The sequence below is a fragment of the Panthera onca genome, chromosome C2 (genome assembly GCF_046562875.1).
Source record: "Panthera onca isolate mPanOnc1 chromosome C2, mPanOnc1 haplotype 2, whole genome shotgun sequence".
Classification (NCBI taxonomy): Eukaryota; Metazoa; Chordata; class Mammalia; order Carnivora; family Felidae; genus Panthera; species Panthera onca.
This window is the reverse complement of record NC_138347.1, coordinates 153,849,082-153,876,581: the sequence shown is the minus strand read 5'-3', so window position 1 is coordinate 153,876,581 and position 27,500 is coordinate 153,849,082. Positions and strand designations below refer to the sequence as shown.

The window sequence follows — 27,500 nt, the reverse complement described above, 5'->3', positions numbered from 1 at the left end:
CCTGAGGCTGGGATGGCCCTTCGGTGTTGTCCCCACGGGGGTGCGGGGGCTGAGCCTTCGTCCCCTGCGTGGACCAGTCATTGGACACAGCCTGCCCCGGGAGGGAGGTGTGACGGCTGAGGGCTGCCAGCCCCACAACCTGTTTGTTCCCTTCGGTCTTCAAGGGGGTTCAGGGCGGCCTACTCAGCATCCGCAAGGCGATTCTCCTCCAAGTTGCCAGGTTCTCATGGCCCAGGCTCTTCCTTCGGTTCCCCACCCAGGATCGGAAGCCGCTTCCTGCCGTTACCGTTGCCAAATTACTTCAGAGTCTCCCGGGTGTTTTTGTAGGTTTCAATACCCGGTTGAGCTATTCCTTACACTAAACGCTCTCTCTGGCTCCTCCCGTTTTCCCGATGTGCATCCTTCACCAGATGACTCCGGCATCATTAGGGAAGGAGGGGGCAGGGGGCGAAACCCACACTTGGGGGCTGGTTCTGTGTCCCACTGGCCGAGTTACACATAACCCAGAAAGGTCCATTCGGGAAACAGGAGAATTACGTTTTGCTTTCAGCTCACGCGTATCCCGCCCCCGAGTCATCTGAAAAGCCCAGCGTTTCCACCCAGAAACCTGGACTGAAATAATCAGAGCACACGCATCCCGTGCCCTCCGTGTGTCTGCCCTGCAGGTAGGAACGTGCCTGAACTCTCTGAGCAACTTCGAGCCTGAGTGTAATCCACTGACTGCATCGCTGACATATTAATGCACTAAATGGCTCCCGGGTGATCTGAAAATGTTAACACAGTCGCAGCCTGAGTGCCTAACTTCATGTGGAAATGACTCAGGCTCAGGTACACTCGGCTGAAAAACAGAATAAAGGGGTACTGAAGGGGCAAGAATAAATCAACGATTTCTTTTTTTTCCATTTCTCCGACAGCATCAGAATGGATTTTCAGGACACGCTGGACAGCGAGACGAGCACATCCCAAATAAACGCGTCCTGCCAGTTAGTCAAGTGTCCGTCACAACATTTACATGTAGTCACATCGGTCTTAGGAAGCATGTCTAAACTAGAATTCCCAGGCTCCCATCACCAGCATTAAGAAGCAAGCAGAATACAACCCACTTCTGTCCGTCAGAGCACGTTTTATTAACAGAGAAAGAGCACGATTTGCCTTGTTAACCTCACAGGGGGAGTTCAGATCCTGGCAAGCACCACTCAGGTAGTATACCATGGACTGGGTTACGAGGAGGAGGCAAAACACAGCATTATTACCAAAAAGTCCTCACCGACGGCCTCCCCGGCCCCCGCCCCCAAAATGTATTAAAGTCTCCAAATATACAAATCTAAAAATATGGTACAACATGTAGCATTAAGACTCAAGTTTGTTTTTGTAAAATACGCTTTAAAACATACGAAGCGTTTCTCCCCCTCTCCCGATTCTGTCTGTCTCCTGGACTTCTAGCTCCTTCTCTGCCCTTGGGGGAGAAGGGGGCTGACCGGCACCCGAGGCGGGGGCTACAAGGCTTTCTCCGCAGACCGCCTGTGCTGGCTCCGCGCGTGCCCCTCACTGCTGGGGGGCACCTCCCTTGGTAGGGTCGCCGAGCTAGTCTTTCCCGCCGTTTCAATCCAGGGGTGCTGAAGGACCTGGTGGGCGGTGTAGCGCTGTTTGGGGTCCACCACCAGCAACCGGCTCACCAGATCTTTGGCAGCTGTTGAGGTGAGAGAAGGAGGGGGGAAAGAAGTGAATGCGGGTGCCTCCGAAACGGTTCTCCCCACGCAGGAGGTAAGAGCACAAACATCCGTGTCAGCACCACGCGAGCTACGCTGTTGCCGCGCTGCCCCGCAGAACTTTCCGTGACGTTGGGAACCTTCCAGGTCTGCACTACCCACTGGGCGTCTGAAATCCGGCTAGTGAGACCGGGGAACCGAACGTTTCTTCCGTTTACCTTCAGCTACTCTACACGTAAAGTTCCGGAGCCACGTGCAGCTACGGGCTACCATGTTGGGACAGCACAGCTCTAGAGGACCACTGTTCATTTCTAGAGTCACAGGCCAGGCCCCACCCGTGATAGCCACGGCGCCCAGTGCAAGGGAACAAATGGGGGCCACCTACCATATGTCCATGGATCTTAAGTTGTGAAATCGATCGTCGGGCTGTTAAGGAAAATATGTTCAATCTCCTAGGTTGGTAAATATGCCTTCGCATTGACAAAACTGAGAAACGTGTGAAAGAAACCGGAGTAAAAAAGAGCACAAATTCAAAATGCACTTCATTTTCTGCCCAAGACCAGGAGAAAAGATTTCTCCTCCTGGGACTTGCTGGCTCTCCCTGGCCAGCTCCCTGAGCCTCCTTTTCAAACACGTGAGAACCTTTCTCGGGGGATGACCCTTGGCTCTCCATCAGCTGCTCAGCCACCAATCAGCCCCGCCTCCACACCCCTGTCCCACCACCTCTTGGGCATGGAAGCCGCAGGATTTCTCCTGCCCCACCCACTTCAAGCTCCGCCAACAAAGTGCCCTGGTACCCATCTGGCCAGCGTCACTCCGTCAAGGTCCTCAAAGGACTCAGCGGCGAGCAGGTCAGGCTTAAACTGGAAATTCTCGGACTCACATGGACAGGTGTGGACCACTGGACACCTGGCCACATGTCCAAGGTCTCTCTACCCCTCTGAACAGGCGCCCCTTGGCTCACTGTGGGGAGTGGCTGGGAAAAGAGGTCTCCCCAGTCTTGGGAGTGGGCCTGAGCCATTTGGCCAGGGGATTCTGGGGTCCTGATTAAGGGATCTAGAAGCGGGGGGAATCTGGGCTCTGGGGAGACACATGTCCTTGACTCCAGAGTCTCCTCACTCTGTGGGTCAGGTGTAACCAGAGCAGGGCCCTCTAAGGTATGGGGCTCAGGGCAGGGGCCACCATACCCAAATCTAAGGACACTGCTGCACAGAACCTTCTAAAATGATTTTCAGCTCTTCAGTTCCCAAGTTGCCGTTAGCTTGATCAGCTCAAGACCCTCACTCCACCATTTTTTCAGGAAAAAATGAAGCTTTCTCCTTCCCTCATCTCCTAACCCCAAGTAAGGAGACTGAGGCTGGGGGTGAGGGCAGTTTGATAACTAATCTTAGATGACGTGGTCGGAGGAAAATCGAGGCAAAGTAAAGTTATCACTGCTACGTTGTAAGCTAAAGACTCAAAGACTCAAACTCCCTGAATGTCTAGTTCCCAATTCTACAAGGGCGCTGGGTGATACCAACCAATCAGTAGCAAAAAGGGGGAAAGTTGCATTTGAAAGGGCCAAAAAGACCCCGCGTGCTTCTGCTCCACCGAAAGTAGCTGAGGCCTTCACGCCCTACCTGCCAGAGCCCCTGTGTCCCAAGTGTACCCCTCCAGGACCCCTGGCTGTTCACGAGCGAGATATGCACTCCTAGTCTGTTCAACTCACAGCACGCCTATATACGAGAGGACTTGGATCTTTCCAAATGAGGGATCTGCGTTGTCAACATTCTTCCGTTCTAAGGGTCCTCCGCTGCCTTAAGAAAAAGTATCTAGTGACTGCAACCAGCGGTCAAACTTTTTCACTGAACCTAAAGCAAGTCATGTTTTCAGAGTGCCACACAAAGAAATCTTCAGGAAGCTTCCAGGAGACAAAGGAGGAGGCACCTGTCAACGGCCCGCGGCTGTGCCCAGTTCTGTAGTGGGCCCTCTGCGCGTCTCATTCCACACCTAAAACCTGCTTTGCGGTCAGAACCCAGGACAGGCTCCAGCTCCCACGTCCCCTCTCCTCCTGCTCGGGGAAGCCCCAATCTCACCGTCAGAAATATTGTCCCAGTAAGGGGCCAGGAACTCGAAGCGGCCCAGCTGGATGATGTTGAAGAGTTCGTCCTGGTCCCGCTCCGGGCTGCGGAAGGGGGGGAAGCCACACAGAAGGATGTAGAGGATCACGCCCGCGGCCCACATGTCCACTTCCAGCCCGTAACCTGTGCGACAGGCAGAGACACAAGCGAAACGGAGGCCAGGCTGGGTCAGATGTGAGGGGAGAAAGAGTGGAGAACTGGGGTTTCAAGGTCACAGAGACCTCAGCTTTCGATAAGCACCAGCCACGTCTGAACAGGAGGGTGGGCTTTGCTACCAGCTTCTATAAACACGGGTCTGCACCTCTGGTACTCAACGTTTGGTCCTCGGACAACCAGCAGTTTGTGATGTTTTATTACCGGTCTGTGATAAAGATCGGCACAGAAACTGAAAATAATTGGAAACTCAGAGCAATTTGGCACGACTGTGATGTCCAACCGCATGATCGAGGACACATCTCCATGAAGAGAGTATAGACATCAGAGTTCGGGGGTTGTCGAACACACGTGGTAACTCGCATGTGGCACGAGCAGTGATCTAGTCACCCTGTAGCAGGGTCCCCATTCTATTAGAAAAGTTAAAACCTTCACCAGAGATGTTTCGAGAAGCCTTGGTCTGCACCAGCAGCCTCTGCGTCCTAGGCATTCATCGTCTCCTCACAGTTAAAAAGTACTTTTACTGGGGCGCCTGGGTGGCTCAGTCAGTTAAGCATCCAACTTGGCACAGGTCAGGATCTCACGGTTCGTGAGTTCGAGCCCCGTGTCGGGCTCTGTGCTGACGGCTCGGAGCCTGCAGCCTGCTTCGGATTCTGGGTCTCCCTCTCTCTCTGCCCCTTCCCTGCTCACACTCTGTCTCTCTGTCTCTCAAAAATAAATAAACGTTAGGAAAAAATTTAATATGTATTAATATAAATTTTTTTACTGACTCTCTTCTATGATTATAAAAAGACTGACGTTACTACCTGTATCTCCCATGAACACACGTTTCACACTTATATTTTCTGTAATAAAATTAAAATCACATTGTCCATATCTTATACCTTATTTCACACACTTAATAGATCATGGTATTTCCTATATAGGAATTTCCCATAAAGAACATTTAAAAATCTTTAAGGAATATGATTTCTAAGAGCTGTTAGTATTCCCTTGATATAATAAATCCTCTCTGATGTAATGTACGTGTTCCCTAATTTTTTTACACTGTAAGTAATTCTGTGGCGAACATCCTTACCTATTAAATATTTATGCACCTCTCTTAGTATATGCTTGAAATAACTTTCTGCAAACTAAATGCGCAAAGAAATAAACAATAACGGTTTTTGCTAGAACTGCCCAATCGTCGTCACAACACTCCGTAAACAGCAGTATATACATCTGCAAACACTTTGCAACTTTTTACCTTTGGAAAAGGAAAACTGTCTGCAGCTGTAGGTTGGAAGTTATTCCAAATTAATAATTCTTATGAATTCATTATTAAGCCCCAGAGCAATGTTGTCAAGACAAATCAGCAGAAAATTATTAGAGAAACAAATCATTCCTGACCTCTTTCTGGCCCACTTCACTGGTCTTTTCTCAGTTCTGTTCTAGAATTCCTGCTCAGGAGGGTCTGGTTCGGCTCAGCCTCCCATCTTGAAATCTGCCCCCCGCCCCCCCACCGGCCTCCATGACATAGTACTTTCCTCTTCCTCTTCCTGCCTCCACTACCTTGTCCCCCGCTAACCCATCCTTCTCTCGCTCATCCCCCAACTCCTGGCCTCCCTCCAGACTCTTTCCCCAGATGCCCTTGCCGGTACCATGAGGGGCTCATTACCTCGCCCGCTTGGGCTGGCGTTCCTGAGTCGAGGAGTCTCAAAAAGGCACGGTCAGCCCAGGACTTGACCTCCCCGCCAAGTGGACAACCCCAAGTGTCCGTTCTCACATCGCTACCAAGTCGGTGCATTTAAAATTTTAACCTATCCACCCCCATCTCCCCAGGCAGCTTTCTTTCTAACACCCGATCTTAGCTGGTACCAGCACCAATGCCGAGGTTTCCCTAAGCGTCCAGGTAGACTATCCGCATCCCTTCTTCTCTTACCCAGCTCATCGACACCTCCGCTAACATTGTCTCTTCTGCTCAGCATTCTCCTGTCTGTCTCCACACCGCCATGGCTACTCTGCCTGGCCACGCTGAGTCCAAATTCCTCTCCTCAGCCTCCCCGCTTGTGGAGACCCCAGGCTCCACCCCATTAAGCCAACTGAACTTCCCTCTGCAACACTGAGAAGACCAGTCTTCCTAATGTCTCTACCACCCAATCCCCACGCACATTCCCATCTCCTTGTCTTACCTTTTCCCCAGGCTGCTGCTGGGAAACTCTCTCCCCTCTCCCCACCGGCCCCACAACCCGTCCACAGAGTTTCCCCGTCTTCCCCACCGGCCCCACAGCCCGTCCAGAGTCTCCCCATCTCCCCCACCGGCCCCACAGCCCGTCCAGAGTCTCCCCATCTCCCCCACCGGCCCCACAGCCCGTCCAGAGTCTCCCCATCTCCCCCACCGGCCCCACAGCCCGTCCAGAGTCTCCCCATCTCCCCCACCGGCCCCACAGCCCGTCCAGAGTCTCCCCATCTCCCCCACCGGCCCCACAGCCCATCCAGAGTCTCCCCATCTTCCCCACCGACCCCAAAACCCATCCCGAGCTTTCCCATCTTACATACGGGGCCTAAATGGATCTCTCTCAAAGTGCCATGGGGGCTAAATGGTCATTCACGTATTTGGAGCCATATAATAATAATAACAGTCTCCTCTTATACACTTTACAGAATGTGTCACTAAAACCGTTCACTGGATCTTCATACTGTATATACAAACCGGTAATAAATATTACTCACGGGGTTTGAAATGGGACACCTTGTTCCTTAACATGCAAGGTTGGTGGAGAAATTTGTAAGCTGCTTACCATAAGAACCACTTCAATTTTCTCCCATTAGAGGTATCCTAGGGCCAGTGGCATGAGTGGCCTTGCTCGCTTGAGTTCCCCAGCCAATTTTCCATCATTTCACGATCCTGACAACACACACACACACACACACACACACACACGAATCCCTCCTCTACAAGGGCTGCCCCGATGAGGAAAAAGTCCACATGCTCTGGTCAAGATCAGCTTCAAATATTCCCGTTAAAATCCAAGTGCCAGCTGGGTGCCAACACGCTGAGATTTTCGACTGCTCCGTATTGAAAAGTGGAAAATATGAAATATTAAAAATAAAACATTTGTTGGTAAGGGAGCTAGCATCCCACGGAGCAATGCATAACACCTACCTTTCTCAGAGAGAATTTCAGGAGCTACATACGTCGGGGTCCCACACACAGTGAATATAGGTCTCACTACATGCTTTGCAAGGCCAAAATCAGCCAGTTTCAAGGTGGTAGATTTGTCCTCATTTCGCTGAACCTGTCAGAACACAAAACCCCAAATCACCAAAACTGTGATGAGAGCGAAGAAGGAAAGTGAACGAGACAACAACCGTGCAAGATCAGGATAAGCAAACAATAAACCTAGAGGAGCTCATCGTTGATAAGCCCAACCTGACTGCAGTGACAGGTGCTCGCTCACCTTTTCAACCAAGAAACGAAGGCGTTAGATTCCCCGTGCTGTCCAACAGGGCAGCACCATATTGCCACAGATGGCTATTAAAATCAAATCAAATTGAAAATAGAGTGTCTCAGATGCACCGGCCACCTTTCAAGTGCTCAAGAGCCACGGATGGTTAATGGCTACCATATTGAACGGTGCAAATACAGAGCGAACATTTCCATCATCACAGAAACTTCCATTGGGCACAACTGAGCACAAGGATCAATGATTTTTTGAGCACCGACTAGCTTTAGGGAGGACTAGAGAATTCCTGGCGGGTAATGCAGAGTCTGGGCAGAAGAAGAAAAGAAAGGGAAAGAAGTAAGAATTGGAAGGAGAGAAGCAGACAAGCAGTGGAACAGGCTAAGTACAGGCCCTAATTTGGGGGCAGCGGGAGGCGTCAAGGACCAAACAGACCCGGAGTCTTCAATTCCGAATCCCAGACTTGCCGCTGGATGGTCGTGGACTGATTTCTTTACTAATCGAAGCCTCTGTTTTCTCATTTGTTTAAAAAGAAGGGGGGGTGCTGATCGTTTCCAGCAAGAAGGCTTATGTCAGGAGTTCCATTCAGTGTCCATAATCTACCTTGCAAAGTTCTCATCTAGAGTAACCAACGGTCCCAAGCTGCCGGGGGCTGAAGGGTCCCCAGGATGTTAAAACTGGGACAGCCTCGGGCAAATCAGGATGAGGTGGTTGTCCTTGTCTGCACGTAATGCAGAATTAATGCTACTGAACTGTGATTTATTCCTACGTATGTGAACTGATACACTGGGCTCTGTTAACGTTTTTCCCGAAGGCAAAAGAAGTCAGCTCTGATTCTTCCTTGAGACCCCATTTCCATCGGGTTTTAGAGACGGGCAGAATCAGTCATTTTGAGAACACGGAAAAGACGGCCACCCTCACCACTTTGAAATGAGTGCGGAGAACCGCTGCCCTCCTCTGTCCTCGTCAAAGGGGATCCCGCCTGAGTCTCCCTCTTTCAAACAAATCCTGGTGACTGGCTTTCTGATGGCTGGTAAACCAATTCCCACCGCCAGGTCAATGAGTCCTGTCCTCCTTCACCCTCAAGGTCATATGCGTGCTAGATGATGTGTTAGGAAGAGGCGGGGCTTCACCTAGAAGAAATGAATCTCAACAGGTGAGCATAGCCGGTGTTTGGACCTCCCCGCAGGACCGGATAAAGGTACAGACGTCGTGTGAGGGGGCAAAGCTAGCCTATCTCGCAGCAAGTAAACGATGCATTGGTTCCCTCCATGCTATGGAGGCCGTTTTCCACTTTGCGGAAGGGTTAAATCGGGCACATCAAAACTCCAACCTTCTTCCATACGTGCTGGTACCCAAATAAGCAATGCAGAAAGGCAGCCCGCAGCAGGTTTGTTCGACAAACACATCAGACAATGTTAAGACTCAAGCGGTTGCCTTCCCCATAGGAGTCTCACCTCGACGAAGTCCCAGGCCACCAAGAAATAAAGGCACAAGCCAAAGGGTCCCCACAGCCCCTCATTCCCAGGAGGTGGGGAGCGAAGCACGCCTGGGCGATACCTGCCTGCTTCCCACTCTTCCGGCTGACGCGGCTCGGGGCCCCGCATGGGCCCCGCTCTGGGGCTCCCCCGGCCGCCTGTCCCTGCACACCTGGAAGACGCTGCTTCCACCTCAGGCCGGTGTTCCGAGCCCCTTTAGCAGCCTTGCCAGCCAGCGATCACTCTGACCTCATTTTGTCACGGCAAGAAGGCCGCACGGCCTCAACCGGGGAGCTTTGAAGGGCGGATTCTGCGAGCGTGGTATCTTTTCCTCCGGCCTTGTCTGCCTCTTGGGAAAGGTGCCGGCAGCCCGCACAACCACATCCTGCCTGGCGCCCTGCCCCCCAATAGAAAGGACAATACTTGGGGCCGTCAAGGTCTCAGGCCCAAAGGAGAATTCATCCATAAGAGGGAAGAGAGAATAGTGGAGTCTTGAAAAACAAATGGAAGAAGTCCAGCTCTGACAAAGAGTAGAATGGTCGCCAGGGACCAGGGCGGGGGTGGGGGGGTGGGGGTGGGGGGGCTGGGGCACCGGGAAAGGTGGTCCAAGGGTACCAACGTTCAGTCATAAGAGGAATATACTCTGGGGGCGCTGGGTGGCTCAGTCGGGTAAGTGTCTGACTCTTGATTTCGGCCCAGGTCACGATCTCACGGTTTGTGATTTCGAGCCCCGAGTCAACTCAGAGCCTGCTTGTTCTCTCCCTCTCTCTCTTTCTCTCTCTCTCTCTCTCTCTCTCTCTCAGAATGAATAAACAAACTTAAAAAAAAAGTTGAATATGTTCTGGGAATCCAATGTACAGGATGGTGACTGTGGGTAATAATTCCATATCATGTACTTGAAATTTGCTAATAAACATCCTTACCAAAAACAAAACAAAACAAAAGGTAAGTCTATGAGGTGATGAATGTGGGAATTAACTGGATTGTGGGAATCCTTCCACAATGTATACACGCATCAGATCATCACGTTGAATACTTTAAGAATATTACTATTTTATTTGTCAATTATACCTCAATTAAGCTGGGGGGAGAAATTAATGCATAGTTTTAATTAAAGCATAAGTTTTATTAAATATAAGATTATATACACTTATATTTTGGGGTTTTTTTCCCAAGGCAAGTTCTCAATAAAACTTTCATTTTCCACTTAAAAAACAAATTAAAGGGCCACCTGGGTGGCTCAGTCAGTTGAGCTTCCAACTCTTGATTTTTGACTCAGGTCATGATCCCAGGGTCGTGGGATCGAGCCCTGTGTTCAGCTCTGCACTGAGTTGTGGAGCCTGCTTGCAATTCTCCTTCTCTCTCTCTCTCTCTCTCTCTCTCTCTCTCCCCCTCCCCCTGCTCACATGCATGCATTCTCTCTCTCTCTCTCTCTCTCTCTCTCTCTCTCTCAAATTAAAAACAAAACAAAACAAAATTTATGGCCCCTATTGCTGTCTTGAAACCCAGATAGCCAGCCAGTGTTCTGGGGATCTTGGTCACACAGCAGAAATGCCCCAGGGACACAGCCCCTAGAGGCACCCTTCCTGGACCCAGCGCCATCTAAGGGGTCCATGGCAAAAGCCCTTTTTTGTAACAACTTGGTAAAATTCAGAGTTGAGAGACTAGCTCTGCCCCCTCCTGGCAGAGGTGTGCCTCTGGTCCCCTTGCTTCTTGGTTCTGCGGGGCGATGGCGGGCAGGGGGGTGATGGCAGGCAGGCAGAGGTAAGGCTTGGGCGGGCTTCCTCATGGCCTGCACGGAAATAACCCTTGGCGGGAAGAGTCAGTGTCACAAGCACAGACTCTGAAGCCCCCCTGCCAGGGTTCAACTCCAGCTCAGCATTTACTGTGTAACTGGCTAAGCAACCTGCCCTCTCTGTGCATCCACTTCCTCATTTATAAAGTGAGGGGTGAATGGGATGTGTAATGACAACTTAATGAATTCATATTTCGAAGGTGCAGGGTGCCTGGGTGGCTTAGTCGGTTAAGCATCAGACTTTGTCTCAGGTCATGATCTCACGGTCTGTGAGTTCGAGCCCCGCGTCGGGCTCGGTGCTGACAGCTCAGAGCCTGGAGCCCGCTTCGGATTCTGTGTCTCTCTTTCTCTGCCCCTCCCCAGCTCACGCTCTGTCTCTCTCTCTCCTTCAAAAATAAATAAAAATTTAAATATATATATATATATATATATATATATATATATATATATTTCTAAGGCGTTAAAAACAGCGCCTGGCTCCTCAGAACCACGACACGAGTGTTTGTGAAGTAAACCCTATTGTTTTCGCCTTCGTGACCTCTTGGAGAGCAGGACTGACTTCCGGCAAAATCGAAGTGCCAGAAGCCGTCCTTGATATTTTCCCTCTCCAAACCAGGCACGGCCCTGGGCCATTCTCTGCTCCATCCCCGGTCCCCACTCTTACATAGAAGCTGACTGCTCAGGGCACAGGCCAGCTGAGCAGTTAATTACTGAGCGACAGTAAAACAGGGACAAGCCTGGCTGGTATCACCCCAGGCGAGAGGCTCCTTGACGCCACCTATAGGAGCTGTAAGAGCAATTATCAACTTGTTTGCGGGCACAGGCTTGCACATCTCTACTGGAATAGGGGCGAAGGCCCCCAGTGCTCCCAGCAGTGTTTGGGGGGGTGCCGAGGGCAATGGGAAGATTCCAGCTCTCCCTGAGCCCCAACAGAGCCAAGGGCAAGGCAACACCCAAAAATCCGGGGCAGGCAGCGCTCCCCGGTTCCGCCAGCATTGAGTAAGCTCTCAGAACTTGCTCTGGATCCTGCCAGTGAGCTTACGTCTCTGTAAGCAGAATGTGTGTCTTAATTACTGAGCCTGAGTCACCCCAGGGCCGCCTAATCAACGCCTCCATAATTAACCTAACCGAAGGGGAAGTCACAGACGTAGACAAAAACTCGATTCAGTTTTGCTCTGCGTATCGAGACGGATACAGCCCGGAAGGAGACAGGGAGGTAATTATCAGAGTAACCTAGAATAGAAAATCTAGTTTGGAAGGGAAGGACAAAACATAGTGCGGTGCCGAGAGTTTCCAGATGGATCATCTACGTTAATCACATTTGCTGGGTAATCGCTGAGAAAAATACATCCCTCACAAACATTTGTAAATATTCCCAACCAAATGATCAGCAATAAAAGCATTTGGTTGACTTAATAGCCCACAATGAAATATGTATCGCCATGTGAAAGAAACTATCCCCCCACCCCAACTCCAAAACCTGGCCCAACTGAAGGACCCGCCAGATCCAACATGGTGGAGAGGCCATCTTTTATTCTGGACATTTATTATATTAGATGTCCAGATGCTGATGCCGACAGTTTCATACACCAGATCTGTGTTTTACATTATTCCGTGGCCTTTCTGAAACATATTATGCTGCCCCTGGCCTCTTCCCGGTTTCGTGCCGCTCTCTTGGCCACAGCAAGGATCATGCCCACAGCACCACCAATAGCAGGCGCTGGGACCCAAGCGTGGTTAAGATCTGTGGGGCCCCTTGTCCCTTCCAGAAAGTGGCTCGAGACCACTCGTGGTTTTAATTCTCCAGTCTCCAGCTTCTGCTGTCAGCAGGGATGTCACAATCCTTCAGTCACACATCCTCAGTGGGACTCGAGGCTTCTCATTTATTTCACCTACATGAGAAGCTTAATTGCCTTTAAGATCATGCACTGACTGTGTGAGTTTTGTTTTGTTTTGTTTTGTTAACAGGCACCTACCATTCTTGGCTTCCGAGCAAGACCTATCATAATCTCGAAATCAAATGACTGACATCCTCCCGGGATAATTCTTCCTCCTGGCCTCTGTGGGACTTCTGAACCCACCAGATCTTTCCACCCAGACAGGAGCTTGTAACAAGTACTGTTTGCCTCTGATTGAGATCTCCACCCGGAAAAGATTCCACAACTTGACCCAGCAGTTCAGCCCATTAATGGCCAGCGTGACTTGTGAAGAGGTTCACCCCTACATTGATTCCAAATTCCACCCCCTACCCTGTTTTCTAAGCCTGCCCTCGGGGGTGATGAAGAAGGGCACGGTCCTCCCAAAGATGGGAAACCGGTATCACGATCCCCAGGTCACCTCTGCCTTCTCTAACTTCACATCCGAGGATCCTCACCTGATCCTTATAAGACCTACCCTCCTGACCATCACCCCTTCCTTGCTCCCTCCCGCACTAAGTTCACTGCTTGAACCAAGAGCACTGTCATTGCCTGAGGGCTGGTTAGAAATCTAGGCTGCCCCAGATCCATGCATGTCAGCAAGACCCCAGGGCAGTTCGTGAGCACAGTCAAGTTCTGGATCGACTCCCATTTCCTCGATGCCTCTTTTAACAAAGAACACCCAGGAATGAACACTACATGCCAGGTGTGTTTTCATCAGGACAGTGGACCTCAGGCCTCTCAGTGGACGGGACACTGGGTTGCCATAAAGACGGCCAGAGAGGGGCACCTGGGTGGCTCAGTTGGTTAAGCATCCGACTTCGGTTCGGGTCATGATCTCATGGTTCAGGAGTTCAAGCCCCAGGTAGGGCTCCTTGCTGATAGCACAGAGCCTGCTTGGTATTCTGTCTCTCCCTTTCTCTCTGACTCTCTCTCTCTCTCTCTCTCTGCGTGTGCGTGTCTCTCTCTTCCAAAATAAATAAACTTAAAAAAAAAAAGGCAGCCAAAGACTCCACTCAGTGTCCCTCTCTGATGCCCCTTCCTCAGAAAGCCTTTGCAGTGGATCAGAACATGTTACCTCAAAATATGCCACCTTGACATATTGATTCTCTTGAGCTGAAGACCCTTGAGAAACAGCAGGGGCAGGCAAGAAGTACTCTCTGACCTTCCCCTTTCTACTTAAAAGCAGGACACAAAGTCTCCGGTGAGGAAGGTGCCCTCCCTGCCCCAGGGCAGACCACTGTAAATCACCAGACGCTCTGGCCAGGCCGGAGAGGCGCTGAGAGAAGACTCCGCATAGAAACCTTATTAAACAACTCCTGTCTTCCGCTAGTTCTCCCACGATTTTACTTTCCGTAACTTGCTGCTCCTAAAAGCCTAAAAACCCCTTTTCCTTTACCTTGGCACTTCTCTGAAGTCTCACTGTTCCTTTAAGATGCTTCTAAAAGCCCCTAGTTCCAACTCACCATTTGGGTTACTCATCACTGAATTTCTCCCACGTGTGAATGATGCACACAGGCCCTCTGTTCTTCTCGTTAATCTGTCTTTTGTCAACTTAATTTCCAGGGCCCTGCCAAAGAACCCAGGAGGGTGGAGGAAGAAAGGTTTTATTCCTCCCCTACACCTTAGGGGGCGAGGTTTGGCTGAGGGCCCACCACAGCCCCAGTGCGCACATCTGAACTTGTCTCACCCACGTCTCCATTTCTCTGTATTCTGGTCCATCGAAACCCACGGCCCCGGGTCGTGTTCCTTCCTGGGCTGTGTTTTCAGCCGCCCTCCAACCGCCAAGGTGTTAGGGATGAATTTACATGGCACGGTGCCATCTGGACTGCCGATCCGTCTGCATCCGTCACCTCCTTTTCCAGCCACGCCAAGGTTCCCCGATTTGAATCCGGGTGGTCCATGTTATTTACTAAGCAGCCATAAACCATCTGGATGGTCTCAAAGGCTCAAGAGAAATCCTTCTTTTTCCGAACAATGAACAGCCTCCTCCCCTTCAAAATGGTACCTCCATTTAAATGTGATGTTGTAATGTTCACCTCCGAACAGAAGGTGGCAGCAGAGTACAGATGGTAAACAGCAAGTAAGAAAAACTGAGAGGGGGGTAAGCCTACTTATCTTCTTCTTGATCCTTCAGGGTCCTTCTGGCCTCTTCCCTCCAAGGTTCCATCTTCGACTGGCTGTGTGGACTTAGATAATCTTAAAAACCAATTCACACTGAAATACCAATGCCTAAAAGCAATTTACGTGTCAACAGCAATACAAAAGAGTGACTGAAAACTTTAGTGAAAACAAAGTCTTTCCTGGGAACTGTCATATGACAGGCCAATGATAGGCCTTCATCCTAGTTCTTTTCTACTTAACTAACATCTGATATGCATCCAACAATTGTCTGGATGCCTACTGTGTGCCAGGTACTGTTCTAGGAACTCGGAATAGGGAACGAAACAGATAAAGTCCTCGCTCTCATAAAGCTTTCTTTCTACTAATAAATAATGTTCAAATGAATATGTGATACGTGTTATGATATGTGTGATATGTGAAATGATACGTGTTATGAAAAAGAAAAAGTGAACTAAAGGCTGTGTTGTGCAGTGTCGTTTCTACTAACCACATGTGGCTATTTTTAAAGAAGATTTAAAGCTCAGTTTCTCAGACACCCAAGGTCCATTTCAAGTGCCCATGCAGTAGTGGCTACTGTACCGGGCAGTGCAGGGATAAGACATTTCCATCATCACAGAAAGTTCTACTGGACAGTGCTAGGACTGACAGTGACAGGGGCTGGTATTTTAAATAGGAGAGTTAAGGCAGAACTCACTGAGAAAGGGACGTCTGAAAAAGTCAAGCATGAGCCATAATCCGAGGAGAAAGCTTTTTGGGTGGAGGAAATAGCGAACGCAAAGGTCCAGGGGCATGCTTGGCCTGAAGGAGGGACAGCAAGTAGGGGCAGAAGCAGAATGAGTGAAGGCATCAGTGTTCGCAGTGGAGCTTTAAGAGGAAGCCAGAAGCCGTATCGTGCAAGACCTTGGAGGCCACAGAAATGAACTTGGCTTTTATTCTGAGTGTAACCGAAAGCCAGTGATGGCCCTAAGCAGAGGAGTTACAGGGTCCGATTTACATTTGGAGAAGATCACTCAGGCTCCTTGAGGAAGGTGGCCTTTAGAGGAAGAAGGAGGACCAGCAAGGAGGCTACTGCAATAGTCCCAGCAGGAGATGATTGATGGTGGCTTGGTCTTGGGTGGTAGAGGGGAGGTGGGGAGAAATGTCCCACCTAAGGGTGGAGAGAAGACTTGAACGGGGAGGGTGGGGAAAGGGGCTCCAGGGAGACTCTGAGGTTCCTGCCACGAGCAGCTGGGTGGGTGGAGGCCCCATCTTTGTGACAGAAAAGGGTGGTTTTGGCACAGTAGGGGGTGAGAGCCCGGCTGGAGTTCAGGACAGAATGGAACGTGGAAAACTACAAATGGTGAGTACAGACACATGTTTCAGGGTGTGTGTGTGTGTGTGTGTGTGTGTGTGTGTGTGTGTGTAGTTCATAAAGTGGGGTAATAACTGAAGGGGGATGTGGAGAAGACAAGGTTTCGTTTTCTTAAGTTGGGAGAATATTACGTATGTTTTTGTGATGACGGAGCCATCCTCTGGGTTAGAGAAGTCCGGAGAGAAGCAGGTTCCGGGTGAAACCCAGCTTTTGACATCCTGGGAGTGAGACGCCCATCACATCAGACAACCAGGTGGTGACCTGAAGTAAGCGGCTAAATGGGAGCCCACCCCGTGTGACCCAGGAAACATCTCCGGCTCACCAGCCACTCCTTCACCAGCGGGGCGGGCCACATCTGAACCAGACACTGGACCACACCCCAGGTTCCGCGGCCAGACGCTCTCAGCTGGGGGACCTCCCGCAAGCCCCTCAGCTTAGTGTAGCCTCAGTTTCCCCACGTGTACATGCAAGTGACGAAGCCTTCCTCAGAGTTGACCTGAGAATTCTGTGAAACTGCAAGATGCAGACAGCAGCGAGCAATGTGCTACAATCACGTGACAGGAAAGTTCTAATGGGGTGTGGGTTCCTGGGGGGGGGAGCACAGAGCGAAGAGTCAACGTCACAGCGTAACAAGTACAGGCAGGGGGGTCCTCCACCACCACCGCCCAGGAGATGCCTGACTGTCTGGAAACATCTTTGCCTGTCACAACTCGGGGGATGCTATTGGCCTCTGGCGGGCGGGTGCCAGGAGGCTGCCAAACCTACGATGCCCAGGACGGGCCCCCACAGCACAGTCATCCTGCCCAAACGCAGGCACAGTGGCACAGTTGAGAATCCTGGTGGAGAACGACAGAAATAGGGCCACAAGCATCAGGTTCAGACTAGAGTGATTACGCCCTGGTAGAGGACACGACGGAGGTAACCAGCAGGATGTTTTCAAACAAAGGCCCGGACTAGCGTGTGATTTCCACACTCTGCTGTCCCTTCGTATGGAAACACGAAGACTGTGCTCCTCCTCACCAGCTTCTCGGTCTCCCCGATACCGGAACCCACCCAGCTCCCCGACTCTCAAGGAGCAAAGTCCACACTTGGGCATAGAACTTTCCAAGGAAATCATTCAACCCAAAGTCAAGCAACGGAACCGTCGAAGATCTTGCAAAGATGCGAGAGACTGCACGCATCTTGCAGAAGAGCTCAGAACTAGGACTGAAACTACCTGGGTCTCGGTTTTAGCTCTGCTCCCGCCAGAAGAGCAAGATGGCCTCCACCTTGCCTTTTGCTGAGCCCGTTTAAACAAAAGCAGGCTGAGAGGAAGTTTTGGAAAGCATTTGAGAGACGCCTTGTCCCACAGGATGAGGAGGCCCAACTTTCCATGAAGTTGGGAGCCTCCCAAGAGATCCAGAGAAATTACCCACGAAGTTTGGGTGATTCTAGAAACAGAGGTCTGGTGGGCACGTCTTATCTACAGCTTCTTGAAGGGTACAGTCTCCCAGATTTGCCCTACAACCAGCAGTCCCCGAGACCTCCTAAGAGGACTCAGAATCATCCCTATAATCCCACAATAGAGATGGAGAAAAGAGTGAGGGCGGCCACCCCAAAAATGGCCCTGAGCCAGCCCCATGCTGAGCGGCGGAGGGACCCAGAGGGGCCCACGTGGGTGGTCCCCCCTCCCCCACCCACTCCAGGAGCACACTGTCTTCAGTGTGGCGGGTGGTTTCTACGTCCCCACCCAAACCCTCCAAACAGGGAAGGGTACCTAAGGGCCTGGCCACTGGGCAGAGTCCCCAAGAGAAAGCACAAGTGAACATCTCCAAAGTGTCCTAGGCTAGGAAAATGTGTGTTTTGAAAGTTTCTCATGCCCCATTCACTGTACCTGGTCGGGGGGCCGAGGTGAGGCTAAAACACAGGCCACGGCATAAGCAACAGGGTGGAAACGTGTAGTGGCCAAAGAACCATACTCCCCGCAGGGCCATGTGACACGGAAACATAGACAGCCCTTCCCTAACTGGCTGGCACAGGAAGATACACAGGCCGGCAGGGCCTGCTGGCTGGGTCACCTCCTCCCTATCTGTCCTGCCGGCTCTAGAAGACACAGAAGTCTGCAGAGGCAACGCACCGTGTGTGCACCCCGTCTCCAGGCACCGCCGGTTCCCAGGCCCACTCTGAGCTGTAGGGCGGCCACGGCTCGTGCCGCTCCTCCCGCAGGCTCCCCTTCCTTCCCACAGAACCCAGACTCCACCCAGCCGCCGGGCAACTTGCGCGAGGAAAGGTGGGCCCATTGTGACTGGGCCCAAGTCCATCACTGCGACCATGCCTCTTTTCCAAGGGGGGCCCCGTGATGCGTCCTGGCCAACGAGCTAGAACGGGGGGTGTGCCCAGGGGGCAGATTCTCTTCGACTTTCAAAAGGGAGAAGGCCAGCAAGAGTCTACCCCCTACTTTTCCTGCCGTTTATGTGGCTGTGACAACGCGATCCGTGGAGAGCGGTAGACATTTGGGGGCCCTGAGAGAAATGGCAAAAACGGCCTGGACGTGCTTGACCTGCTCCATTAACCATCCCTGTAACCGCCTGTCTCCAAACTTCTGGTCACGTGAGACAACTAGAGGCCTCCGCTGTTGGAGCCCTTGCTCCGCAAGGTGTGCTCTGTGGACCCTTAGCATCCCCTGGGCCTTATTATAACTGCAGCGTCTCAGGCCCCTCCCCACACCCACGAAATCAGCAGCCGCCTCTCATCAAGATCCAGGTGCCTCCGGTGCACAAGACGGGTTGAGAAGTGCTGATTTACCCCACTGTAGTCAGGTGGTCCTGCCACAGCCGGAAGGTAGGTCCGCTGTCACCAGGAGAGCCAGTCAGGGGGTCCTCTCCGTCTCTTTATCCGCTCCTCGGCCCTTACGACGCGTCTGGCTCCCCTGGACGCAGACGCAGGCAGTACCTGCATGGGCACACATCTTTGTGTTCCTGCTTCCAACTCCCTCCCAGAAAAAGCTAATGAACCGACATAAAACACCAAGCCCACAATGACAGGGCCACGCACGTAATTGATCAAACTTCGCACGGTCGAGGTCCTCCCCAGTAAAGAAAGCCAAAGTTATCAGAAACAGAATTATTATTGCCATGGTCGCCATTATTTATTCATGGGCCTCCAGGGGTACCCTGGGATCTGACAAGGTCAAAACATCAGAGACGGTTCCCAGAGGGCCAATTTAGCATCTTGAGAAGGCACCTGGGGCCAAATGCCTGGGCGGGCTGCCTTCATAGATTCTTAGACACATCGTCCTTTAACCTGATTCTACATGTTCTATCCAACTGGCTGAAAGGATTCGAAGGGTTCTGTCCAGACACGGAAAAGTGGACTCTCCTTGCCGATGAAAGGTTGGGGAGGGATCAACAGTATCCATATGCACACAGAATGTCCTGAAGAGATTTACCAACTTGCTTCCCCAGGGGAAGGGCATTTCGAAAACAAGAGATTTTTAAGAAACTTCACGTCAGACCCTCAAATGGCTCACAGGCCATCAGTCTCTTGGAGTGACAGCAACACACATGAACACAAGTATTGAGAGGACAACAGACGGCTGTAATATTTACCTTTACTAAATGATTTGCACTTCAGGACTCCTTGGGGGGAATGAAGTCACAATTCTAGAAGAGATTCAACAAGGTTGATAACTATGAATCAGGTTTTAAAGGTGCCTCCATTACTGATAATTTACGGTCTGCAGTATATTAGGAGACATCGACCGTTGTTAGGTGACTCTTTCAAAAGGAACAGACGAAAGAAAACCACGGTTATCAAAATGACCCAGTATCTAGAATTGTGACGACTTAAATCTCCTGAAACTTCCGGCTCTGTGGTCAAGTCACATATGTGGGTTCACTGTATGGACACTTTTTATTTTCCTGGAAACTGTTCACATGGAGGCCGAGAACCACTCTCATGGATACAAACCTGAAGTCGTAACTCTTGACGTCTCCTGTGGAATTCACCCTGGGGTTCTTGAGATGAGTTGGAGCTCTTATAAACCCGTCTTCTCACCGATGTGATCAATACTGGCCAATGGCCTAAAGGCTTGTATCACTGTGCTTTTGCTTTAGTGACTTGGTGTGATTGCTGAAATCCCCATTTCTTGATGGTGCTAAGTATACCTTAACAAGATACGCTTCCTAGCCCTCCAATTTTTAATTAATGCAACGGGTGTATAAATGCATGTGTGAATGCCTGGACCATTAAGGAGAGGACCTGGACACCCATCTCAGATGCTACGGGGAAAGGAGACGGAAACTGGAGCTGGGACAGAGAAGTCGTGTTGCTGGCGAGGGAGAACTGCGCACCGTAACTGCTAGCAGAGCACTAATCGCTGAGTCCTTCTTGCGCATCAAAGTAGAAGTGGGAAAAAGAACTTAGAGAACTAGAGCACACAAAGTGACTGGACAGGGTTATTTCCGAGGGAAAATGGGCAAGATGTGCGTTTGCCCGTTTTTTTAATGTTTGTTTATTTTTGAGAGAGAGACAGAGTGTGAGTGGGGCAGGAGCAGAGAGAGAGGGAGACGCAGAATCTGAAGCAGGCTCCGGGCTCTGAGCCATTATTTTTAACCTTCCGTATCTTCCTTACCACCCTTGGGGATGTCAGTCTCTGACGTGTCCTAGCCACATTCAGAAAATCTAGAAAAGTCTGTTCCCTTCCCAGAACCCACGAGAGGCCAGAAAGAGCACAACCTTTATCCTCGATGAGCTGGGACCTGTCCCCACACCATTTCCCCTGGACTCCAAGGGTCTCTGCTTCAAACACTTCAGGGCGACAGTGCCTGCCGCCTACCCCCCGCCTTTCAGCCCGTTTCCAAAGCCAAACCCTGCCCTTCTGTGGGACAGATGACCTCAAATGGCCTGTGCTCACATCTGACATCCCCTCAGTGTGTCCCCCCCCCGCCACACCCTCAGCTTTCTTCGCCAAGGTGTCTCAGTTGTTGGCCGGAAGTAGCCAACAGTAGCCACCCCCTAGGCTGTGTGGGCTGCTCCAGGCCTCCTCACCTCTCTGGCTCCTGTGTGCCCCCTCCTCTCCTCCCAGGGCCCAGTCAACACCACACAGCACATTCCAACCCCACCAAGGGAGCACACGCTGGCAGAAGAAGCAATTAACATTTCTGCAAGCTGGAAATTCTCATAATTAAAACTTCTCTTGCAAGATCTCAGGAGTCGAGATAACCCAAGGGGAAGAGGCGTCTTATCAGGACACGTGGTCGGGAGAGATGGATAAACTCAGTAATACAGGCCTAAAATTGTACCCCGGGGCCGAATTATTAGACACAAATATTTCTGTTGATTAAAATAACATGAGAAGCTTGCTATAGTCCTAAGGAGCTCTGGGCACATTCAGAAAGTCTCTAAAAGAAGCAACAGTTATAATCACTCATGGAATCCGAAGTTAGGAAAGCGCTTTCACGTTAGAACTAAGTTTGGCAAAGTCAGGTCTTAACTCAGACAGTAGCCATCCGCTGAAGGACAAAGAAAGAATCACCTTGATAACCCAAGGCTCCGTACAAGTGCAAAACACTAAATGAAGGGCACCTGAAGAACATTAATCGATGAACAGTGGCCAGCCTGGTCATATTCAGGAAGAGTAAATCTTAGAAGACCAGGCAAGTTTGGGGCGTGTTTATCATACCAGCAAATTTAGAGAGGACGACCTTCTAAACCCAGACCACAAGTCCACTGTCAGATCCAGCACTATCCAGAGCTCTGTCTGAAAAGCCAATAAACACTGGCATTAGAGACCATTTCGACTTCTGACATAACAACACGTTGAACTTGACTCACCCAGAAACAGAACCAATATGGCCTAGAAATGCGACAGACCTGTTCATTTTCAGATAAATGCAACCTGACAAACTGCAGGACAGAAAAGATATTAAAGTATTTCACAAAAGATGGCTCAGATATGTATCTTCTTGCAGTTTCTGAGGAGCCATACGACCACACACACACACACACACACACACACACAAAAGGTTTTATTAAAAAAAAAAAAGAAGAAGAAAAAAGGGAGGGGGGCACCTGGGTGGCTCACAGGTTAAGCGTCCAACTTCAGCTCAGGTCAAGATCTCATGGTTGATGGGTTCAGGCCGTGCGCTGGGCTCTGTCCTGACAGCTGGGAGCCTGGAGCCTGCTTAGGATTCTGTGTCTCCCTCTCTCTCTCTGCCCCTCCCTGGCTCATGCTCTGTCTCTCTCTCTCTCTCAAAAATAAATAGACATTAGGGGCGCCTGGGTGGCTCAGTCGGTTAAGCATCTGACTTCGGCTCAGGTCATGATCTCGCGGTCCATGAGTTCAAGCCCCGCGTCAGGCTCTGTGCTGACAGCTCAGAGCCTGGAACCTGTTTCGGATTCTGTGTCTCCCTCTCTCTCTGACCCTCCCCCGTTCATGCTGTCTCTCCCTGTCTCAAAAATAAATAAACGTTAAAAAAAAATTAAAAATAAATAAATAAATAGACATTAAAAAAACATTTAAAAAAAAGAAGTGGGCTTTCTTTGAAATCAGAAAAGAGAGAAGGGTCTAAATACAAGTTACAATCCACACCAATAAATAAGTCATGTACTGAGACTGAAAAATGTGCCTCTCAGAACACACACACACACACACACACACACACACACACACACACACTTCACTGCCCTTAAGGGCACTAAAAACACACCTGTACTGACATTTAAATCCATGAAGCGTTGCCAAACGACTTCTCAGAGGCAGTTAGCCTGTCCATGCGGAACATTCCTTGCACGTCTTCTAATTCCTCAAGGAAAAACTTCTCCCCGAAATCTAAACCGCTTTCTCCATTTTAAAAACTGCCAACAAGTAGGGGCATCTGGGTGACTCAGTGGGTTGAGCGTCTCACTCTTGGTTTCGGCTCAGGTCACGATCTCGCAGTTCGTGACTTCGAGCCCCCGCATCTGGCTCTGCGTTGACGGTACGGAATCTGCTTGGGATTCTCTGCCTCTCCCTCTCTCTCTGCCCCTCCCCCACTCACTCGCTCTCAAAAATAAACAAAAAATTTAAAAAAGTAAAAACTGCCGACAAGTAAGTCCCTTGACACAAGTAAGAGCCTCTGTGGCTCGAGAGATGAGCTGGTTCAGCACATGGTTCTGGGACCTTGTTGAGAAAACGCGAGCTTAGATGACTGACCCCAAAAGAAAACAATTTTATAGGATAAATTATGTCAGCCCACATATTCAAGCGTGGATTCAACCTGTATCAGCGTTAGAATGCTTTAGTAGGCATATGCCCAAAATGCTCAGCTCAGGGGGACCCACCCGGGCCTCTAAGCAGAATCTCTTCTGCTTAGACAATTCAGTAAAACATCAGAGGCTCATTCCAAAGCGTCCATTATAAACAGCGCACGGCACACCACACATGGAGAACACCGGGGCTCAGACCCAGAAGACAGAAGAAACAATCAGGAAGCAAGTGAAGAGAGGAGGAGAACACTTCCCTAACGCAGAAGGGAAATTTCTTCAAAGGGAGCCATCGGATCGTAATGCAGATCTCGCAGGCGACCAAATTGCTTCTTCGGTTCTCTTAAATTCAGGCAAAACCAAGGTTGCTTGACTGGGTGGTCAACACAGACCTCATTTCGCCAGCTAATTGGCTGGATTGACTCGGTATTTCTGTTGCGTGTGGGAGCAGTTTACAGACAGATGAATGCCCCGTGGCAGCATGTTCCCGGGCTGGGTCTACGGCCACGAAATGAAAGAAAGCAAGCTCACGTGCTGCCAGAAAGAAAAAGTAACGTGGCTCATCGAAATCGCGTTCCCCATTCCCAACTGCTCTATCTGCAGCAGTGTGGCTTTGGATGCCTGCTCCTGACATCCACCTTAACATCCGAGTCATTTCTAAAGCACGACAGTCGCACCGCTGATGGCATGCTCGCTGTTGTGCGGGCACCATGCTATGGTCCGAGTTCACTCATTCATCTAACTAAGATTTAAAGAAGGTCCACTTCTTTAAATGTGACAGAACTGTTCTGGGTTTGGGGGTAAAGTCTGAATAAAACAAAGCTCCCGCTGGCCTAGAACGAGCTTTCCAGTAAGAGGAGAAAGAAAACAGAAGAATAAATAAGGGATGTATCAGGGGGTGACCAGGGCTACGAATGAAGTAGGATAAGGGTCCCAGAGGGTGACCGTGTGAAAGCATGCTGTCCTAACAGAGACCACCGGGAACACGCGTGCCGTTCAGGAACACTGCATTTACTAACTCGCTGCTACAAGAGAGAATGCACACCACGGGGAGCCAGGCATCCAAATCAGAGGGTGTTCAAAGGACTTACCTTAGGATTTGGCTTGTTAGGTGACTTGGGGGAGGGGTCGAGAAAGCAGGATTTTGCTCTGAATGGGACACTGTCAGGAAGGGAGGGTCGTTCTACAATTCGGTGTCTTAGTAATTCTTACCAAGGAGAAGGGAGGAATGAAATGAGGCAGCCCCTCCTACTAGCTGACGGGGGCCTTACTTGTGGTTTGGGCAATCTTGGTTTTACGTGCATTTGGACACGATGATAAAGGGTTCTTGCTTTTGTCTTAACCCATCTTTATCTGACGGTGGTGTTTTGGGAGCCTATTTACGTGAACCAGGAGAACACCACGGCCGAGCTGAGCGTGCGAGGCCAGCTCCCGGCCATCAGGGCCTGCTCTTCTCTTTCCTGTGCCCCGTCTTCCTCCAACCCTGCCAGACAAGTACTATTGCTATTTCTCTTTCATAAATGAGGAAGCAAAGGCCCGGAGAGGTGAAAGACTTATCCTCCGGCAAGCAACTCAGAAAGCCAGGATTCAAACTCGGGTTATCTGACTCCAGGGCCAGCCTCTTACATCCAGCTCGCACAGGGGCCCCCCCGCAGCGCTGAGCCTTTTGAATACCCTTGACAAGCTGTTACCTTCCAAAGGGCCAGGGGGCATTCCGGTGGGAGGGCGATGCAAAGCCCTCGGGGGAAGCTGCCGCCCGGTAGATACCCTCCCACCCCAGACCAGGCGATGCGCAAATGCCGAGAAATTAAGTCCGCCTGGTCACTGTCAAGGTGAAAGCATTTTTCTCCCAGGAATGAGAAAGCATGTCCCATTTTATCTAAACTGGAAGGTTTCTTTTTCAATAATCATCAACCCCAACGCATCTCAGCAGCCTGTGACCGACGACCGGGCTTTGAAATACTAGAACGACAATGCTAAGGCAGCACGAGGGCCACGTCCCAGGATGCGGGGGAGAACCGCTAGGAGGCGTACTTGCCGACCGCCAGGCAGTCAGGGCTTACCAGCAGGTTTTCGGGCTTGAGGTCCCGGTGGACGATGCTCTTGTCGTGCAGGTGCACAAGCGCCCTGCACAAGTCCATGAGCATGAGCGCGGCGTCGCGCTCGGCGAACTTCACGCTCTCGATGATGGCGTCGAAGAGGTCCCCGCCCTGCACGTACTCCATGATCAGGTAGATCTCCGCGTCGGTCTCGTACACCTCGTGCAGCTTCACGATGTTGGGGTGGGAGAGGCTCTGGATGATCAGGATCTCGCTGTCCACCATGTCCTCCTTGCCCTTGAGCTTGGACTTGTCGATGATCTTCATGGCGTAGGCCTGCCGCGTCTCGCGGTGCCGGCACTCCTTGACCACGGCGAAGTTGCCGTCCCCGAGCACGCGGCCCGCCTCGTAGAACTTGTGCACGTCGGCCGCCAGGAGGCCCGCGGGCCGCCGCTTCCGGCCGCCCCTGGGCTCCCGGTCCCCGCGGGCGGCCGGCTTCCTGGGCGCTGACGCGGCCGCACAGGTCTGCTGCTCCCGGTGCGCGTCCGGCTCGCCCCCGCGGGGCCCGGGCGGCGCCTCCGGGGCCACCGGCTGCTCCCTCCGCGGCCAGCCGCCCTGCCTGCTCCCGCAGGCGCTCCTGGCCTCCCTCCTCGCGTCCCGCAGCCCCTCCTCTCTGACCGGCGGCGCGTCCCCCGGCTCCCTCCTGGCCTTGGCCGCGGCCTGAGCGTGCCCCTCCTGACCTTCGGGGTCTCTGTCCTCCTTCTTGTCTGGGTGTCTGCCGGGCTTCCTGGGCTCCTGGGTGGGGTTCCTGGGGCTGCTCCTGTGGCTCTCGGCCCTGCCCCCTTCCTCCCCGGCTGCAGGGTGGGCCTCGGGCGACCGCCGGCAGCTCCTGGTCCTCACCAGCTTCTCGGCCGCCGCCTCGTACCTGTGGCTCTTCCCCAAGTCCAGCTCGCTGGTCCCCAGGGACAGCCTCTCCCTCTGCAGGCCCTGCTGGAGCTCCCTCTCCCGCCTGCACTTCTCACACCGGATGATCTCACCCGAGGTCCTTTCGATCTCCACGCCCAGGTGCTTCTCGCCGCTGGCAGGTCTGTCCAGAGCCGCTTCCCTGGGCGGCCTGCTGGCGGGCTCGGGCTCCCGCTTGCCCCCGACCCACTTCTTCTGGGGCCTCGCCCTGTCCTCCGGCGCTGGCTCCACGGGGGCCTGGCCCCGATGTCCGGGGGCCGCCTTGGACGCGCCAGCCTCCCCGCGGCCCTTGGCCGCGTCGCTCTCCCCACAGTGGTGACCCCCTCTCAGAGCCCTGCTATAGAGCCTGCTTCGCAGCCTCGGAGAAGGGGCCCGGCTGTGCTGGGTCAGGGTCAGGGCCCGGGCTTTGCTGGGGTAGAGTTCTTCTACGGCTACCTGAATGTTCTTCAGGGTTAACGGTTCTTTGCCCATGGCTATGAAAGCATCCCCTTCCCTGAAGAAATCGGAGACGCTCCTGATCTCCTTGCCCTTGAGGTTAAAGAGCTTCCTCACGCGATCGTTCTTCCATCTGGGAAAGCCCAAGGCCTCGGAGATGTCCGCCAAGAGCTGCTCAAAGCTCTGCACCGACCGTCTGTTGAGGAGCAGGGTGACCTTCCGGAGCGGGTGCCCGCCCAGCTTCACCACGGTCACCACCCTGGGCTTCAGCGGGCTGCTCTCGGCGTGGACGGGGTGGAGGCCATTCTGCGGGCCGAGCACGGGCGCGACGGAGCCCCGCGGCCCCAGGAGTGGTTTCTCCAGGTTCCCGCGGCCCGCAGGCAGCCACGCGCCTTGCAGCTTCCGCACCGTGATTCTGGAGCTTAAAGATTTTAGAGAATGGTCACACAGGTTTCCGCGTCCTGCAAGAGGAAAATGACAACACTGTGTCAGTCGTGATGGGTTCAAGGGGCCCACTGGCCTTCGCCAAAACTTCACTGAAGGTCACGGGTTCTATTATGGTCTGTAGGTGTGATCGTGGAGGGCCTGTTTGAAACGATGGAAGCCTGTGCACTTGGGACCTTATCCCCAGTCTCCCCTGTAAGAGACGAGGAACGCCGAACTGAGTCAGCCTCGGGCCTGGGTCACTCCTCTATGCCTCCCAGGAACCCCCAGAATGGGCCACACGTGGAGAGTTCTCACTAGGCTAGG

The 27,500-nt window shown here is 51.8% G+C and overlaps 1 protein-coding gene across 1 annotated transcript in view; it reads right to left on the bottom strand.

Annotated features, from left to right (window-relative positions):
* Positions 1-538: 538 nt before the first annotated feature.
* DCLK3 (doublecortin like kinase 3) overlaps positions 539-27,500 on the bottom strand; it is a 50,025-nt gene continuing 23,063 nt past the window's right edge. The window contains exons 2-5 of the mRNA XM_060638204.3: positions 25,377-27,211; positions 7,128-7,260; positions 3,785-3,952; positions 539-1,690 (exon numbers count right to left, since the gene is read on the bottom strand). Of these exons, the coding sequence (XP_060494187.3) occupies positions 1,497-1,690; positions 3,785-3,952; positions 7,128-7,260; positions 25,377-27,211 (2,330 nt within the window). The 3' untranslated portion in view covers positions 539-1,496. The remainder of the gene's footprint in view (positions 1,691-3,784; positions 3,953-7,127; positions 7,261-25,376; positions 27,212-27,500) is intronic.